Raw genomic sequence first — 18,408 nt, forward strand, 5'->3', positions numbered from 1 at the left:
ACGTTGGATCCAAATGTGAAATTAGTAGATTACCAAGGGGAGTCTCCAGATGAACAAGCATTGGTTTATGCTGCTGCTGCCTACGGCTTTATGCTTATTGAACGAACCTCTGGTCATATAGTTATTGATATCCAAGGAGAAAGGCAAAGGTAATTTGACACTCTCAGCTCGCTTATTCATCAATATAAATACATTAATCTATAAATAGATAAGTTTGGCATTGCATGAGCATGCTTGTCTAACCTTGTGATTACAGTATGATAATTAATACTGAACTGCCTTTTGAGAAGTAAAGACCTTAGTTATCTCATTCATAATTTCCCACTCATGGGCAGTGCAGGTTCAATGTTTTGGGTTTGCATGAATTTGATAGTGACCGGAAGAGAATGTCGGTTATATTGGGTTGCCCTGATAAGACCTTCAAAGTCTTTGTAAAAGGTGCTGACACTACCATGTTCAGTGTCATAGACAGAAGATTAAACTTGGACATAATACGAGCAACAGAAGCCCATATTCATGCTTACTCCTCTCTCGGTTTGAGAACGCTTGTTGTTGGGATGAGAGAACTGAGTGCTTCAGAATTCGAGCAGTGGCATTCGTCTTTTGAGGCAGCAAGTACCGCTTTAATTGGCCGGGCTGCTCTACTTCGCAAGGTTGCTGGCAACATAGAGAACAATCTCATCATACTAGGTGCCTCTGGTATTGAGGATAAACTACAACAGGGGGTGCCTGAAGCCATAGAGTCTCTAAGAACAGCAGGGATTCAGGTCTGGGTTTTGACAGGGGATAAGCAAGAAACAGCCATATCCATTGGCTACTCATCAAAGCTTCTAACAAGAAAGATGACTCAGATTATAATTAACAGCAGCTCTAAGGATTCATGTCGAAGGAGTTTAGAGGATGCTGTACTCATGTCTAAGAAGCTTACGATGTTTTCTGGGGATACACACACTGCCGGAGGAAGTTCTGGAGATGGTGTGACTCCAGTAGCTTTAATTATTGATGGTAGCAGCCTTGTTTATATTCTTGATAGCGAACTTGAGGAAAAGGTAATTGCTCCTAGACCTATCTGTTTAGTTTTCTAAACTTCTTGATGATGTCTTGTATGCTTGTTTTGATCTGAGTGATGTCTAATATGCTGATCAAACTTATTTCATACTGCAGCTCTTTGACTTAGCCAGTAACTGTTCTGTGGTGCTTTGTTGCCGAGTGGCTCCATTGCAAAAAGCTGGAATTATTGCCCTTGTGAAGAACAGGACTGCTGATATGACACTTGCAATCGGGGATGGTAATTATTCTTCTGTTGATTTCACTTAAATAAATATCTTATACTTCCAACACCAAAATCAAGATCTTATTCCTAGTCTCATTGGGAAATAGTGTTGATGGTAGAATTTGTTTTGGAATATTGATAGGTGCTAATGATGTTTCCATGATCCAAATGGCTGATGTGGGAGTTGGCATCAGTGGCCAAGAAGGTCGACAGGCTGTAATGGCATCAGATTTTGCAATGGGGCAGTTCAGATTCTTAGTTCCCCTTTTATTGGTACATGGGCATTGGAATTACCAGCGAATGGGCTATATGATATTATACAATTTTTACAGGAATGCAGTGTTTGTGCTTATTTTATTTTGGTGAGTAATTCTTTGTCGGATAAATTTTCAGTTCATGCATGCCATCAAGGTCACTGTCAGTGGTTGTTGTGCAGACTTAAGTTCTTTTCCTCCAGCCTGAAAAGGTCTTGAGATGCGTTGGTTTTTCTTTTTGAAGTTATAAATCAAAAGAAAACAAAATACTAAACAGAAGATTGCTCATGATTATGTAGATATGGAGTCACGGTCATTAAGGGCCAAACGTTGTCTAGTTCCATTTTTAAAAGCCATAAGCTAATTTCTGGTTATGAATCTGATGTGACTTTTGAACTTGAAGCTATGACGTTGAAGATAGTCAGATTTAAATCTGTTTGTGTCAAACCTAGGTCGTTGTGTCCAGATTGTCATGTGTTATAATTGATGTTGAATCTTGATGCGAGTTATAATAGGTTTTAGTTTACATGGAAAATGAAGGAAAGAAGAATTATTATGAATCCTTGCTTATCCATTTCGCTGAATAAATTTCATGTGCTTTCTGTAGGTATGTGCTCTTTACTTCTTTTACGTTGACAACTGCGATCACTGAATGGAGCAGCATGTTGTTTTCTATAATCTACACTGCAGTACCCACAATTGTTGTTGGGATTCTTGACAAGGACCTAAGTAGAAGGACCCTTCTGACATATCCTCAGCTATATGGAGCTGGTCAGAGACAAGAATGCTACAACTCGAAATTATTTTGGCTAACAATGGTTGACACATTGTGGCAAAGTCTGGCCGTCTTCTTTATCCCTCTCTTTGCATATTGGGGCAGCACCATTGATACATCAAGTATTGGAGATCTTTGGACACTTTCAGTGGTAATTTTGGTTAATTTGCACTTGGCTATGGATGTCATCCGGTGGACATGGATTACACATGCAGCCATTTGGGGATCTATAATTGCGACTTGGATTTGTGTCATTGTCATTGATGCTTTACCTTCACTCGTTGGCTACTGGTATGCCCTCTAATTTAGTAGTATCAGATTTATATACTTCATTTTTTTCGCCAGCATAATTGCATTTATACTACAGCCGCACCCTATGAGATGCAGTGGCGAGCATTTATGTTGCATTTCATGTCACACAAAGCATGTAAAGATTACATTTCATTATAAATATGCCTCTCAAAATTATTTTTAGTAATGGTCTCAAGTCACTCCATCTGCTGTGGCTGTCCCTTGGAGGCTTCAGAAACCTGATGCAGTGGTTCCATAAAGAAGTGCGGGCAGTAATTGGGCAAGTTCATTTTCTTCTAGCTAGGGCAGAATTGTTTAGGGTAGGGTTGGTAGAGAATAGCTTTTGTTGGTTGACTAATTTCTGGGGACCTGTCTGTCAGAAGTATGGTATCATGGTTTTTCTTCATGCACTACATGCATTACTTATTTCCAATTGGTACACTTTTGAGGTTAAGTCATAGGTGTTGAACTTCTGACTGAGGTATGTAATCAGCTTAGAACCAGCAGCTTGTGGTTGAACATGGTAAATTTTGTCATTCTTCCAATAAAGAGTGAAGAAACCACGTCTGAGAAATACCCATCACCAATTTGTTTTTCTTTTTTCTTTCTTTGAGCTAAAAATAGGCATCTCCAGTCAGAAACTTACAACTGCCAACAAAACCAAGCTTCTTGTACTATGAGAAGCTCCATACATGCATCAAACTGAAATTTTCCATCCATAGTGTATGATACTTGCATGTGTATACTAATCTTTGCAGTTCCAAAATAATTTGACAGGGCCGTTTTTGAAGTCGCAAAGACTGCATCATTTTGGTTATGTTTGCTTGCAATCACCATAGCAGCAATTGTTCCTCGCTTTGTTGTAAAGTTTCTGTATCAGTACTATAGACCTTGTGATGTCCAGATTGCAAGAGAAGCTGAGAGGTTTGGCAATCAGAGTGCGTTATGCCCTGTACAAATAGAAATGAATGCTATCTTGGACCCCCCAAGGAGATGAGAAGGTGATGCTATTCGTTTTTTCTTCTCCTTTTTTCTTTTTCTTCTGTAATATATGTTATTCTTTAGGCTGCTTCAGAGTCTCTCTCTTGGTTGCCTCATTTTTCATTGTTTGCTATCCAAAGGATAGGGTTGTAACTTTGTAGTTCCAGGTTTATATGTTGTGTTCCGATTTTGTTTTGTTGTATCGCATACGATTCATTCAGTGTAATTAGCCTTACTTAAACGGAGAATACTCGAGTTTACCACAAAAGAGTTATAACAAGAGTTTTTGTTGTCTTCTCTTGGAGGGTTTATTTCCTTCAGTAGTTGGATTCTGGTTTGGTGAAGTGGAATGGCTTATTGAGTATGCTGGGATTTAAACTCTCTCATTATTCTCTAATTCTTGGTTTTTAACCTAAATCGTCTATTGAGTTATAAACAAGATGGGAGAATCCTCGAGTTTCTAGCAGACGACTGAAAACAAAGAATCCTTTGTTTTCAATGTAAATCATCTATCGACTTTTACCATTAGCCAGATTTTATGTTTTTACCGACTCTTGCGGATAACATTCTCAACCCAACCCTCAAAAATTGAAATAAAATGAAGGCAAGATTCCCTAGTCTTAAGTTAAAAATAAATAAATAAATGAATATAAAATAAAAAATAAAAAAATAAAAAACCATAGTCCCAGTTTAGGGTGGCAAATTTAACATATCAAAAATTCCAAAATCTGAGGCTAAGCCTAGTACATTCAAACTTAATGCATAAACAAGATAAATACTTAAAACAATTCAATCAGTTCTTTTTCTTCAAAATGGTCATGTAATTTGAGTAAAGATTAAAAGGCAAATGTTATCAAATTCTAACTATATTTTTAAAAGCTAACACTTCCACATGCTTGATCAGTTCATCTTTGCCTTTGAAATTACATGTAAGATGACTAAAAATGCATAAGGGGGATGAATAAGCCATTTTAATATTAAATCAATAGTAATAAACAATTTCGGTAGCACTTGCATAACATAAAATGAAGGAACACACAGTTAATTTATGTGGTAAAATCCCACCTATGGGGAAAACCCACGAGACTCCTTGGTCCAAAACAAATCCACTATAGAAAGATGATTACAAGTACTCACACACTTATTATTTTACGTGGTAAAAGCCCACCTCTAGGTAAAATCCAGGGACTCCTCAGTTAAAACAAATCCATTATAGAACGATGATTACAAGAAGTACTTACATACTTATCCTAGACACGGACTTCTTCATAACTCAACTTCTGTCATGAAATGATCTTTCAACACTCTTTACGTTGAACGAAATACTGGTCACGATTATTTCAAGCTCACCGAAGAAAAACCACCACCACTGTCTTGGTGCCCTCAACCATATGAGTCACCTATTAATGCAAATGAATGCAATATGAATGATAAACAGTATTTAATAAATCACCAAGTAAACATGGAACACTTAATGATTTATCTCAAATAAAAACTTAGCTTTCCAAACGTTATGGGATGCACTTCTAAAAGGATTCTTATTAAGAGAAAATCATGAAAATAAAATCATATTAAATGCCAAAAACATTTTTATCATGTATGCATGAGAAATACCATGTCTTACTCTTCAAATCAAATGTATTGTACGTGTAAGTCACAATTTTGGAATTTGGGAATTGCTGAGCTATTTTAATCCTGCAGTTTCTGGAAATTTGAGACATCAATTTTTCTTCAACGGTACAGCTAAATGACACTTCCAAATCTTAAGTTCTAGGAAATACCAACACAATTTCATACTAACAGCCTTCCTTAACCTACTTGAAATTTCATTTCATCCTTAACAACAAAGCAAAATAGCAGCAACTTACTTCAAATTTCTTTGCATCTTCAACACTCAAAGCAAAATAGTAGCAACCTACTTGACATTCCTTTGCATCCTTAACAACCAAAGCAAAACAAAAATTTGTTTGCATCCTCAATAGCCAAAGCAAAACAATAGCAAGCAACCTACTCGAAATCCCTTTGCATCCTTAATAGCCAAAGCAAAATAAGAGCAACATCACCTACAAGATAAAGGTAAAAAACAACAAAATCACAACAAAAAAAGTATTATTGAAATATTCTTCTTCAGAAGCAAAATCCTCAATTATGTTTTCAAATTCAAGCTTTTCTAGCATATCTATTCAATGCATATGATTGCTAGCCCATTTAACCTTTCTTGTAACATGGTTGACCTCAATTAAGATTTCAATAATTGTAATTTTGAAAAGCATCTTTCTACATATGCAATAGTATTCTATAGACAATCAAAACATTTGGAAAACAGTCCATATCGTTTACAAACATACAATTTCAATATTTGTATTTGCTTCTCTTGGTAAAATCAATTGCAGCACCTGTAACTCTAAAAACACATCACTTACATCAACAGAAAATTCACAATTTCTAAAGTAGTCTCAAGATTCACATCACTTACATTAGCACCTCCTTCTCTCTTCCCTCTTCTCAGACGAAATGGCAAAACTTATTTCTATGACTTTGACCTTCTTTAGAAAATTCATGCTTAATCCCCATATCATAAGCAATTGTTCTAGCTTCAATCATAGCTGATGCAAACCCAATTTCTCTATAATTCTTCATAAAAGAAATGAGCACCTTCAACTCTTTTATGTTAGCATCAATGCACATATCTTTAGATTGTAACTCTTGGCTGATTAAGTTAAATTTCAACAAAATATCATGCCAAATAACCATGCCTATTAAAAACTCAAAATTTTCAAATTCATGTGTTGCTAAACTTTCAGCTTCACTTTTTATTTTAGCACCTTCACTGATTTATGCTACTTTAAGTTCATGGATTTTTCAAATACTCATTTTCACAAGATAATTTTTGGGGGCTTTTATTCCTTACACCTCAAATAACAAAAACATAATTTTATAGGATTTTAATATCAATTATACATTGACTTATTGAGGTATCAATTTTAATCTAAACAGCTGGAATTCATATTATGACTAAAACTGAATTTTCATATTTTAATTTGTTGGGAATTTGATTACGGTTACCTTCTGAATGACCACCTTCTACAACCATATCATATATTTCAAACAGACTTTTTGCTTGATTTCAAAGATGAGGAAAAACATATATCAATCAATCAATATGACTAAGCTTTTCCAAAATCAAGCAGCTTCACTCTTGGCTTAATTTAGAATTCCAAATCAGAATTCAAAATGCAAATAAAGTTTTTCCAAATCCAACAGTTGTTATATCTGTAAAAATGGGCAGATTCCTTTTATGCACTACAAATATAATCGACAGTTATTATTGGGAGAGCTTCATTTATATTCTCCATTGTTAGGCTTACTGTTTTAAATCTTGAATTGCATTAGTCCTATTCGCCCCCCTCTAGGGTTGATTCCTTGGGCGATAGATGGTAAGATAGGATTATGAAGCCCAATAAAAGGTTGAGATTAAAGTTGGATTGAATTATCTCTACTTCTGTTAGGCCATGTAATAAGACATTTCAACTAATCCAGCATCTTACTCATGTGTAATACCAAACACATAATCTTTTCGACCCAAAAAAACAACACTGCAATAAGATAAAAATCATTCTGATTGGCACAATTTCGCTTTCTAAGTAACTTCACATTAGTTAGTTTGTAACAATATACACCACATCAATTAAATTTTTGTTGTAAATAAAATCTAAACCATCACAAACCCCAAACCATCAAAAGCAAAAGACATATTCAGGCAGTCGAGTATAACATGTCTCATCTCAGAGTTTATACTTCATATTAACTAGCTGTTTGAAAATCCCCAAAGTCATCATCTGGTATATCTTGAGTGATTTCATTTCCAGAAGAAATTGATTCTTTTGAATCATCTTCTGTTGATTCTGAGGCTTTGTGGTTAGAATCCCCCTGAAGATTGAGATTTGGGGGAAAGTTTGTGGGAGACTTCTGACCAGTAGACGGTGAAAGTGGTCCTGGGGGAGGTGGTGGTGGTTTGATACAAATCAAGGGCTCTTTTTGGTTGGCCTTTTTCTCTGGTGAGTTGTTCTCAGAAACCTTGGACTTGACAATTTCAGCGCTTTTCTGTTGACAGCAACAAGAGATTAGATTCAATCAGAGTACTCCAGTAAGTAGCATGAGTCAGAGGACACAGTTGACAAGAAAATGAAGATACACTAACGTTCTTTAATTGTAGTACAAGAGTCTCCCCCTCTTTTAAGCTGTAATCAACCAAGGAAGTTTGCTGAAATTTTTGCTCCATCTCTTCTGCAGTTTTCTTTTTGTCCAGATATCTTCAAAACAATTTAGAAAGGTACATGAGCTTGAATGATGGAAATTCATCCTCATGCATATGCATTTAAAATCACCTAACAAACTTCTAAAATGTTGTAGAGAAAATGAAGAATGGGCAAAATTGTAATCACTGTACATATGGGACATACTTCATGTGATCATGCAAGGCTGCTTGGAAATCATACGCTTCTGTTCTTTCTCGAAATCCTATGCCAATGAAAGCATGCCGAAGCCGACCATCTGCATAAATTTCAAAGTAATGAGAAATAATACATGGACAAATAACTGGAAATAAAAATTAACTGAAAAGGCAAAATTTGCATCAGAGTCAGGCACAAAATTTTGGGAAAGCGGGAATACTAAAAGGTTACACAAGAGGTAAAATAAAACAAAGCAAAAGAAGTGGCATAATCCTTCTATGGAAAAGAGTCACTCTTCTGTCTATGGTTTTCTGACATATCACCACATGGTGGTAGCACTACTCAAGCAATAAATATGCTCCCCTGTCTAACAGAAATAAATACATTCCTGTATATGCTGCCCAAATGAGAAAATGTCTTCGTCTAATTTAAAAAGTTGAGCTCCAATATGATGTGCCCTTCCAGTAAATGAATCTAGATTGGCATAGGCCTCTTTTGTTCTACCTCACATATGTATCTAATCACCCGCTATCCCAGCCTAGTATAGGCATCCCAGTTCCAACCTTTGAGAAACGATTTACAGAAGTGGGGAAATTGTATATCACAGTGATATTTAATACAGTGATCTGCAAATGCTTTCTGCATTCTTGTAAAAATACTTCTTCCGTCCTTATTTCAAGGTAGATTGTTCTTCATCTAAAATGTCTGGTCTACTCTTGTCCAAACCACTATGGACAGATGGAAAGCTTGTGAGTATTAGCCCTCTCCCACTACTAGGAATATATTTGAAAGTTTTAAAGTCGTGTAAGCATAGTTCACCATGTTTAGAATGGATATACATATATTAATGCGCACAAGTTTTGGTCTACTCTGCTGTCGTAACAACCTCTCTGTGGTATCTCTGGATCTACGACATTTCTTCTCAAAATATCATCAATAGGGAGGACCTAATTAAGGCCAAGTGTGGTTGTCCGCCCCCCAAAAAAAAAAATTGTTTTTAAGCTTAAGGTACTTGATCTCTACTTCTAAGTGGGCTAATAATGGTATTGACTGATAATCTAAGCCTCCACACAGTTCCATTTAGTCTTCTAAGAACCCACCAAGCCCCCACATGCACTAAATCTAGGGTGTGTCAAAGGTGGACATGAGGAAAGATCTATCTCAGGAGTCAATAATGCCTTTGAATCATTCCAACAATAGTCTAATAGGATTCCCTAAACAAGAGATCTTAAACCAATGAAGCAAGTATAGCAGCTCACCAATGTTCTCCTCTACACGTAGCACAAAATATCTGCAGAACGAAAAACATTATTTAGACACTTCTAGATACTAATCAAAATCCATAAATTGAAACTTAAATAAGATTCTGCAGTCCAATAAAGATGGCTCCAGTTTAACTAGAAATAGGATAAACCTGCTGCTATCAATTACAGGTTCCACTGGATGAGGCTCTCCCTTTCTCAAAAAAGCCCGAGCATATAGTTCACCTGTAAGGATATATCATATTATGTAGAAACAAAATGACTCATGCTACAAAAGGAAGAAATACAACTTCATCTGATAATAACTAAAATATCCTCACTGGTGTTCTTATCTTCAAGTCTGATAATGCACTCTTCTCCTTTGCTGATTACTTTCAATATCCCTTCCCATACCCATTTGTTTACATCCCATTCATCAGCCCTGAAATAAACTTCAGACACTTCAAACTCAACTCCAACACATGCAATGAAGAGTTCCAGCAGTTATTAATTCCAATAGAAGAGTACTCTTCTTTTTATTTGTTCATTGTATGATTAAAGAGCATCCAATCTCAGGATTACTAAAACTCATCTCCATTTGTTTGTCTATTTTTGGATCTTTTGATTTCTTGCCAATCCAACTCCATCTCAGAAAACTTATCCACAAAATAGCTTTTACAAGCTCGCACAATCTAGCCTAACTGTAAGCTTCATTTCGAGGTAACTGATCGATGTGTGGAACAGAAGCATCAAGGTTACAAATAAATCAGATTAATCACAAATAAACTGCTAAATGCTAGTAATCACAAATAAACTGCTAAATGCGTGTCACATTTTCTATTTTTATGAGTTGAGCATAACCTGTATGAAGCTGCACTTTTCCTCGGTGGTATCTGCACAAACAATATAATAGCTTAGCTTGATATCACAAATAACTTCAAGAACCCTACATAACAGTAACCATACGTTTCTCTCATTGTCGATTTCTTATAATTACTTGCTCAATTGTAATTTAAAACCCATGACTTTGTATAACTTGATAGATCCCAACAAGCACCAATAAATTACTAAATGGTAAAGGATCACACCATCAACTTGTATTAGCAAAAAATTTAAATATTTACACTCCAACAAGTTCATTTAACTAAAACATCAATAATCAAATTAACCAAAAGAACGAAGAAAAAAATGCCAATCTATTCAGCCATTAACCCAACTTACACGCTAACAAAATTCATTCAACTATTACATGCCTCAACAATCAAGAAGAAATCCAGTTGAATTATGCATTTTCCATTGCATTCCCAAGATACCCTTCAACAGAATCACTACAAAAATTCATGAAAACACAGGGATTCGGGCACATCAGGTATTGTATATCAAAATGAACTATACCAAGTAGACATAGCATTCAGGCACTTGAAAGAGAACAAGCTCCAGAGCTTCAGCTTCGTTCACTTCTTGATCATTTGGCGCCGCCTCTTCCTTCTGCATTTTACACTGAAAAGATAGAGAGACCCAGATTGGGATCAGAACGAGTGACCAAATGTGAATCTGAAACTGGTTTTCTGATTGGAATTTGGTAAATTAATTTGGGTTTTATTTAGACTTTCAAGATTTATATCTAGGAGGAGGTTTCTAGTCTCTCTCAGTTTCCTGTAAAGAGACGATTGCAGAGCTCTTTATCAGCGTCCTAGTCAGTAATTAGCATAACCAGCGGGAACCGTTGGATTAGATTACTTTTCTAATCTAAGGCTTCGTGACTGTTTGCTGATTTAAACAAAAATGGGATCGATGGACAGTTGTGATCGATGGAAAGGTCCCTATTATTGTATGCGATCGGATGGAGTCAACGAATTTGATTTAGTTCGGAGAGGTTGCTTGCATTTGTGGGAAACACCGAAAAGGGTCATTTCATTGCAACATATATGCTTTGGAATAGTAGTAAGAGGTGGTAATTTTTGATAAGATCCGATATATGACTCGAAATTTGTATAGAAAATTAGCATGTTAATCCGCAAAATTAAAATTTTTGGTTATTTTTGAGTTAATCCGTCATTGACCGATTAATAAACGGGTGAATTTCAAATCAACCCGCCAACCTACTAAAATACCTATGTAACCCGTTTATTAAACGGTCAACCTGCCAACCTATTAAAATACCTATGTAATCCGCCAACTCGTTAAAATACTTATGTAACCAATCAATTCATTTCTTTGTTTCTTCTTCCTTTTAAATTTTTTTTATTATTTCTTTTTCTCAATCTTCACACTTAGAGAGAGGCAAAATATAATCACTATTTTATATAAAAAATAAAAAAATGCAATTACTTGATTAAATTATCAAAATTCTTTTTTTATTTGTTTTTTATTTGCTACCACTTATCAGGCGATCCCGACACGACTTGAAATCCGCACGAGAAATTAATGGGTCAACCTGTATACGACGTGTTTATTAAACGAGTTAGGTTTGGCCTTTAAAACAGATAATAATAATTTCACCTTTAAAATTTCTCGTGCGAATACAATATAGAGCAAAACAGATACAATAATTTCACCTTTAAAATTTGTACCTTCAAAAAACAAAATGATGGCAAAAAGTGTAGGGGTTTACGGTTCAAGTGAAGATGATGGCATACGATATGGCCCGAGCTGATTGTCCACTTACAATCCGCCATGTGGATGGCCTCGATAGCAAAGATCTTGATATCTGGTCCCACATGACCCGACCATCCTCACAAAAACCTGACCAGACCAATTTGCCATACCATTGTTTATGACCAATCTTGGTCGGGTCGGACAGGCTCACCCAACCTAGGCACTTGGGGCAAAATCAGCATGAGCTTCTTCCCCGTGTGGTTTGACTAATCAAACTATGAGTAATTAGGATATAGATAGTTACATGCCACAACTCTAAACCAACCTGCTTGGACAAGTTTCACCACCCGGCTAGAGCATGCATTAAATAATCCTTTGGTTTTAAGCACCCCTCTCTTCATGATGGTACCATGGCTAAACACCTTCTCCTTAGATTTAAGGAGACTTGCTCCCTGTGGGCCTTCTATAAATATCCCTACCTACATTCAGACAAAGGTGATAATTCTTTCTCATTTTATTCTCTCAAACTATCTTTATTCCACTCTTATTTTGACATTAGAAAGGGTTTGGTTGGTACTACACTAGTGCCTCTTAGGTGACTAATTTTTCTCTGTGTAAAAAAAAAAAAACCACTTTTAAAGTGGAAAGAAGGCATGGTGCTTCATATCGACCATGTGGAAGCTTCGACTTTGGCCTGGTCAAAGTCCTAAATTGACTATTTAGAATAACTCATCAACAAAAGTGATCATTGTCCCTATTTTCAAGGCCATGACATAGTTCTCCCTCCTCATTTTCACTTTTTTGTAACTTTTTAAAAGAATGTTAATTAAAAAAGGTCAATTACAAAACAATGGGCGTAGTGCATTTCGGTTTAGTTTGATTATTAAATCACGCGTCGCACTAATGAAATATCGTGATTCCAATTGGTTCAATTTATATCTAATCCTTGAAATATGATGAAACTCCACTCATATATCCTTATTTGGTGGTTCGGGTAAGGAGAATAACAACGTATGATATGAAGGAAATTGAGGTTTCACCCTAAGGATGGAGGAAGTAGCCCAATTTCTTATACTCCTAGGCTAGATTACTTAATTTTTTAATGTTGGACAAACACTTTCAACATGATATCGGTATCATTTTTACTAATACATTCTAATTATTAAGTATGGTAAACAAAGAAAACTATGCGGAGAGATGGAGAGAAAATGAAGAAGCTTAACTGTGATTTTCTGAAAATCTGTGCATAAAAGGAATCACAACCATACTTGAGTATTTATACTAAAACTTAGCCTACAAATAGGATTAGTTGTATGTCTTTGATGTACTTAGAAATTTTGTATTAGGTTCGACATATGGATGTTGGTCAAGGATGTTACCCTAACAAAAATCAGTTCTAAACTAATTATATAACTACGAATGCAAGCATGCTCAAGCTCTTGTATGCCAGTGTCACATCCCAACTTCACTACCAATATATTATTCAATTTAGGCCCCGCCCATACAAATTTGTTCTTGGGCTCAAGCCTATGCTATCTTACCTAAAAGGCCTCTAACTAAGAAGTTCCCACACATATAAGGCACTTCACCTTTCTCTCCCCGAGCAATGTGGGATTACTCATTGATCTTACCAATTTTTGCCTTGCATCATTCATGGATCATAGGTCTTACAATCCACCCCCTTGGGGCCTCATGCACATTCAGTTTCTATCTCCTAGTTGCACAAAACCTTCCCCTTTTCCCTTCTGCTTCATAAATAGGTGTTTTTACTTAGGCTTTTTTATTCTTCTCTTTGATAGGAAGTGCGGCAGGAGCATGAATCACCTATCCTAGGTGCGGCTGACCTAGTAAACATGGCTAAGGTGATGTGGCATCTCCCATGATGACTTGGATGCAATTTTGATGACTTGGTGTGATGATGTGACATCTTGAGTTGCATGTTAATTGTGTGGCACTTTGACTTCTCATTTTCTTTATCTAGGCATGTTCATAATTCTTATAGATTTCACCATCACTTCGTTAACATTTTGCTCTGTAGGTCTCGAGTTTCACCATTGGTTTCCTAGTTTGATCGGGAAAACTCCATTTTTCTCAATTTTCACCAATTTGATTGACTTAACTTGCACATTCACAAAAAAATATTGAACAACTCAGATAGTAGAGAACTAGACTCAAAAACTAAGAAACAAGAGACGAAAGTCGTAAAATATGGACATTGTTATAAAATAACCTGGGATATGTGCGAATTTTGAGCTGCACATAAAGTAGATGGGACACAGTATTTAACGAGGTTCGGCTATGCCTACGTCCTCGGAGAGCAGCAACAGTAACTTTTCACTATATAATAATATGACTACAATAGTGTTTACAATATGTATGGCTCACTGAATTTTCTTTCTGCTCACTTACCCTCTTCTTTCCTCTTCTCTCTCTTTCCTCCTTTCCTTTTCCTCTTCTCTCTCTTTCCTCCTTTCCTTTTCCTCTTCTCTCTTTCCTCCTTTCTCTTTCTCTCTTTCCGTTTCCTATCTCTTTCTCTCTTCTTCTTTCTTTATTTATAGACATGTTAAATGGCACCCGTGATTCTACAATACACATCCGTGAGTGTGCAGCTGATAAACCTCCAAATACTTTGCTTAATTTCTTTGTGGGCCCCATAAATGTGGGCTCCACATGTTTCTTCTTTACAACACTCCCCCTTGGAGACCACATGTCCCTAGATTGGTTGCCTCATTAAAACCTTGCTTGGAAAAACCCAGTGGGAAAAAACTAAGCGAAGGAAAAAGAGTACAACGTGCATATGTCCTATGTTAGAGGACTCTTGAATGCTCCCCCTGATTTTGCATGCTCCAACTTGATTGCTTGCAGAGTTGTCGTAATCCGATGCCATGCACTAACTTTTGGAATGTACATTTCGGCAATGATTTAGTGAAGAGATCTGCCAGGTTATCACTTGAGCGGATTTGTCTGACTTTGATTTCTTGACTCTTCTGGAGCTCATGTGTATAGAAAAACTTTGGTGATATGTGCTTGGTCCTGTCACCCTTGATATATCCTCCTGTGATCTGAGCAATACAAGCTGCATTGTCCTCATTCAGAATTGTTGGAGTGTCTGTTGTTGAGGGTAGGGCACATGTGCTTCTGATGTGATGGATTACCGACCTTAACCAAACGCATTCACGACTGGCTTCATGGAGGGCAAGTATTTCTGAGTGATTGGAAGATGTGGCCACTAATGTTTGTTTTGTTGACCTCCATGAGATCGCAGTTCCTCCACATGTAAATCCATATCCAGTCTGTGATCGTCCTTGATGTGGATCAGAGAGATATCCTGCATCAGCATAACCAATAATACTCTGGGCGTTGGTCGATTCACTGGAATAGAATAACCCCATGTCTGTTGTCCCACAAAGGTATCGTAGAACATGTTTGATGCCGGTCCAGTGTCGCCATGTTGGAGTAGAACTGTACCTTGCTAACAGATTGACTGAGAATGATATGTCTGGTCTGGTACATTGTGCTAGGTACAATAAAGCACCTATTGCACTAAGATATGGTACTTCTGGACCAAGGACCATTTCATCATCCCCTTTTGGACGATATGGGTCTTTCTTAGTGTCAAGCGATCGATCGACCATTGGAGTGCTAAGTGGATGGGCTTTATCCATGCCAAACCGTTTCAATACTTTCTCAGTATAAGTTGATTGATGCACCAAAATTCCATTAGCATTGTGCTCAATCTGCAAGCCAAGACAATATTTTGTCTTTCCAAGGTCCTTCATCTCAAACTCACGTTTGAGATAATCAACAGTCTTTTGAAGCTCTTCAGAAGTTCCAATTAGATTCATGTCGTCGACATATACTGCCACTATCGCAAATCCAGACTCTGATTTCTTAATAAACAAACATGGGCAAATAGGATCATTTGTGTATCCTTCCTTCAGTAAATACTTACTGAGACGATTGTACCACATTCGTCCAGATTGTTTTAGCCCATATAATGATCTTCTCAATTTAACTGAGAACATGTCCCGTGGTTTGTTTCTGGCTGCTTCAAGCAACCTGAATCCTTCTGGAACTTTCATGTATATATCTATATCCAATTCTCCATACAAATATGCGGTAATGACATCCATGAGTCTCATTTCAAGTTTTTCTGAAACCGCCAAACTTATTAGGTAACGGAATGTAATTGTGTCCATTACTGGAGAGTTCGTTTCCATATAATCAATTCCAGGCCTTTGTGAAAAACCTTGCGCAACGAGTCGCGCTTTATACCTTGAGATCTCATTTTTCTCATTGTGCTTTCTTGTAAATACCCACTTGTAACCTACAGGGTTCACATTGGGTGGAGTTGGAATAATATGTCCAAAAACACTCCTTTTTTCCAAAGAATTTAATTCTGCCTTGATTGCATCTTTCCACTTAGGCCAATCTTGCCTCTGTGCACATTCATTAATAGAGCAAGGTTCAATATCATCATCTTTTATGATTTCAGCAGCCACTGAGAATGCAAATATATCATCGATGATCATCTCATTTCTACTCCACAATTCATCAATGGACGTATAATTTATGGAGATTTCTTGACTTTCAGGTACGGTTGCCACTCCAGGGGCACTTGTCTCACCAATGACGTTTTCCTTGTCAAGAAGTACCTGTCCCTCTTTGGGGGCATTTGAATTATGAATTGTGGGCTCTCTATTTATTTCATTTGGATTCATTTTGTCCATCAACTTCCTTTTTCGAGGAACTGAATCCTTTGAGCCTAGTGGTCTGCCACGCTTTAGGCGTGCAGCAGATGAACCATTTGCTGGCACATTGCTTTGTCCATTATGGACATCAATCCGTGCGGGTGCATTTGCAGCTGGGATATGAGATTTTGTCACCTTTGCTGCATCATTAAATGCATCCGGCATCTGATTTGCAATACTTTGGAGGTGAACGATCCTTCTCACTTCGTTTTCGCATTGAGCAGTATGAGGATTGAGATGAGACAATGTGGATACATTCCATGATAATTCATGTCGTTTTTCAGGAATGAGTTTGCCTTGTTCTTTAGACACAGATTTTTCCCCCCCTAATGGTGGGAAGATTGTCTCATCAAAATCACAATCCGCAAATCGTGCGGTAAAAATATCACCCGTCAGGGGTTCCAAGTATTTGATGATAGATGGTGAATCAAAACCAACATAAATCCCCAATCTGCGTTGAGGGCCCATCTTAGTACGTTGCGGTGGTGCAATAGGCACATATACCGCACACCCAAAAAATTTTAAATGTGAAATGTTTGGTTGATTTCCCAATACGAGTTGTATTGGAGAACATTGATTGTTGGCAACAGGCCTCAATCGCGCAAGTGATGCTGCATGTAAAATGGCATATCCCCAAGCAGAAATTGGCAACTTTGTTTTCATTAGCAAAGTGCGTGCTATCAATTGAAGGCGCTTAATTAAAGCTTCTGCCAAGCCATTTTGAGTATGCACATGGGGAACAGGATGTTCAATATCAATGCCTAGTGACATGCAGTAGTCATCAAAAGTTTGAGATGTAAATTCACCAGCATTATCGAGTCTGATTGACTTAATGGGATAATCTGGAAATTGGGCTCGTAATTTAATTATCTGAGCCAAAAGCCTAGCAAATGCCATATTCCGAGTAGATAAAAGACAAACATGTGACCATCGGGTAGATGCGTCCACCAAGACCATAAAGAACCGAAATGGTCCACATGGGGGATGAATAGGTCCACAAATGTCCCCTTGAATTCTCTGCAAAAATGATGGAGACTCAACATCAACCTTTGGTTGTGATGGTCTGATCACCAACTTCCCTTGTGAACAAGCTCGGCAAAAGATGTCACTTGATAACATAATGTGTTTAGTCAATAAGGGATGTCCTTTAGAGTTGGTGATGATCCTGCGCATCATGGTGGATCCAGGATGACCCAACCTGTCATGCCAAAGCTTAAAAGCATTTGAGTCAATGGACTCTTGGTCCATGACACTATGTGCCTCAATTGTCCATATGGTTGTGTAATACAACCCTGATGAGAGCTCACAAAGCTTCTCCAGTATATGCTTTTGGGTATCACTGGAGGTAATACAAAGATATTCCATGTTTTCCTCTTTCTTTGTTTCAACATGGTAGCCATTCAAACGTATATCTTTGAAACTCAACAGATTCCTTCTTGAGTTAGATGAATACAAAGCATCTGGAATGGACAGTATTGTTCCATTCGGTAACATAATTTGGGCTCTTCCTGAACCTTCAATCAGATTTGCAGGACCTGATATGGTTGTTACCTTTGCTTTTGTAAGCATTAATTTTGAGAAATACTTCCGATCTTGAAGGATCGTATGAGTAGTTGCGCTATCTGCGAGACAAATATCTCTGCCATAGCCTTTGTTTTGAGGGCATCCATAATTTACATCCATACCACCAAATAAGTAAAATAAGCTGAAATCAATAAAGAAGACAACATTACCACTTTTATTGGATTGAAATTTAAACAACACTTCAGCTAATACATATAGTACATTAA

General features: G+C 37.1%; 2 protein-coding genes across 4 annotated transcripts in view; one reads left to right on the plus strand and one right to left on the minus strand.

The window, feature by feature from the left end:
• The window catches only part of LOC117617663 (phospholipid-transporting ATPase 1-like), an 8,755-nt gene extending 4,926 nt beyond the window's left edge, over positions 1 to 3,829 (plus strand). Inside the window, exons 5-10 of one of the 3 annotated variants that reach the window (XM_034347135.1) lie at positions 29 to 149; positions 336 to 1,049; positions 1,165 to 1,288; positions 1,416 to 1,635; positions 2,135 to 2,593; positions 3,371 to 3,829. In XM_034347135.1, the coding sequence (XP_034203026.1) occupies positions 387 to 1,049; positions 1,165 to 1,288; positions 1,416 to 1,635; positions 2,135 to 2,593; positions 3,371 to 3,590 (1,686 nt within the window). In that variant the 5' untranslated portion in view covers positions 29 to 149; positions 336 to 386 and the 3' untranslated portion in view covers positions 3,591 to 3,829. Of the gene's footprint in view, positions 1 to 28; positions 150 to 335; positions 1,050 to 1,164; positions 1,289 to 1,415; positions 1,636 to 2,134; positions 2,594 to 3,370 lie in introns of those variants that run through there. The other 2 variants (XM_034347134.1, XR_004584370.1) reach the window with 2 other exon arrangements.
• Positions 3,830 to 7,176: 3,347 nt separating this feature from the next.
• Positions 7,177 to 11,073, minus strand: LOC117619262 (uncharacterized protein At1g03900-like). Its single transcript, XM_034349174.1, has 8 exons — positions 10,665 to 11,073; positions 10,131 to 10,162; positions 9,611 to 9,711; positions 9,443 to 9,515; positions 9,288 to 9,319; positions 8,038 to 8,128; positions 7,776 to 7,887; positions 7,177 to 7,678 (listed from the first exon to the last, which is right to left on the minus strand). Exons 1-8 carry the CDS (start codon positions 10,761 to 10,763, stop codon positions 7,379 to 7,381), a joined length of 840 nt encoding a protein of 279 aa, XP_034205065.1. The 5' UTR covers positions 10,764 to 11,073; the 3' UTR covers positions 7,177 to 7,378.
• Between the last annotated feature and the right edge of the window lie 7,335 nt (positions 11,074 to 18,408).

Source organism: Prunus dulcis, chromosome 2 (genome assembly GCF_902201215.1).
Source record: "Prunus dulcis chromosome 2, ALMONDv2, whole genome shotgun sequence".
Taxonomy (NCBI): domain Eukaryota; kingdom Viridiplantae; phylum Streptophyta; class Magnoliopsida; order Rosales; family Rosaceae; genus Prunus; species Prunus dulcis.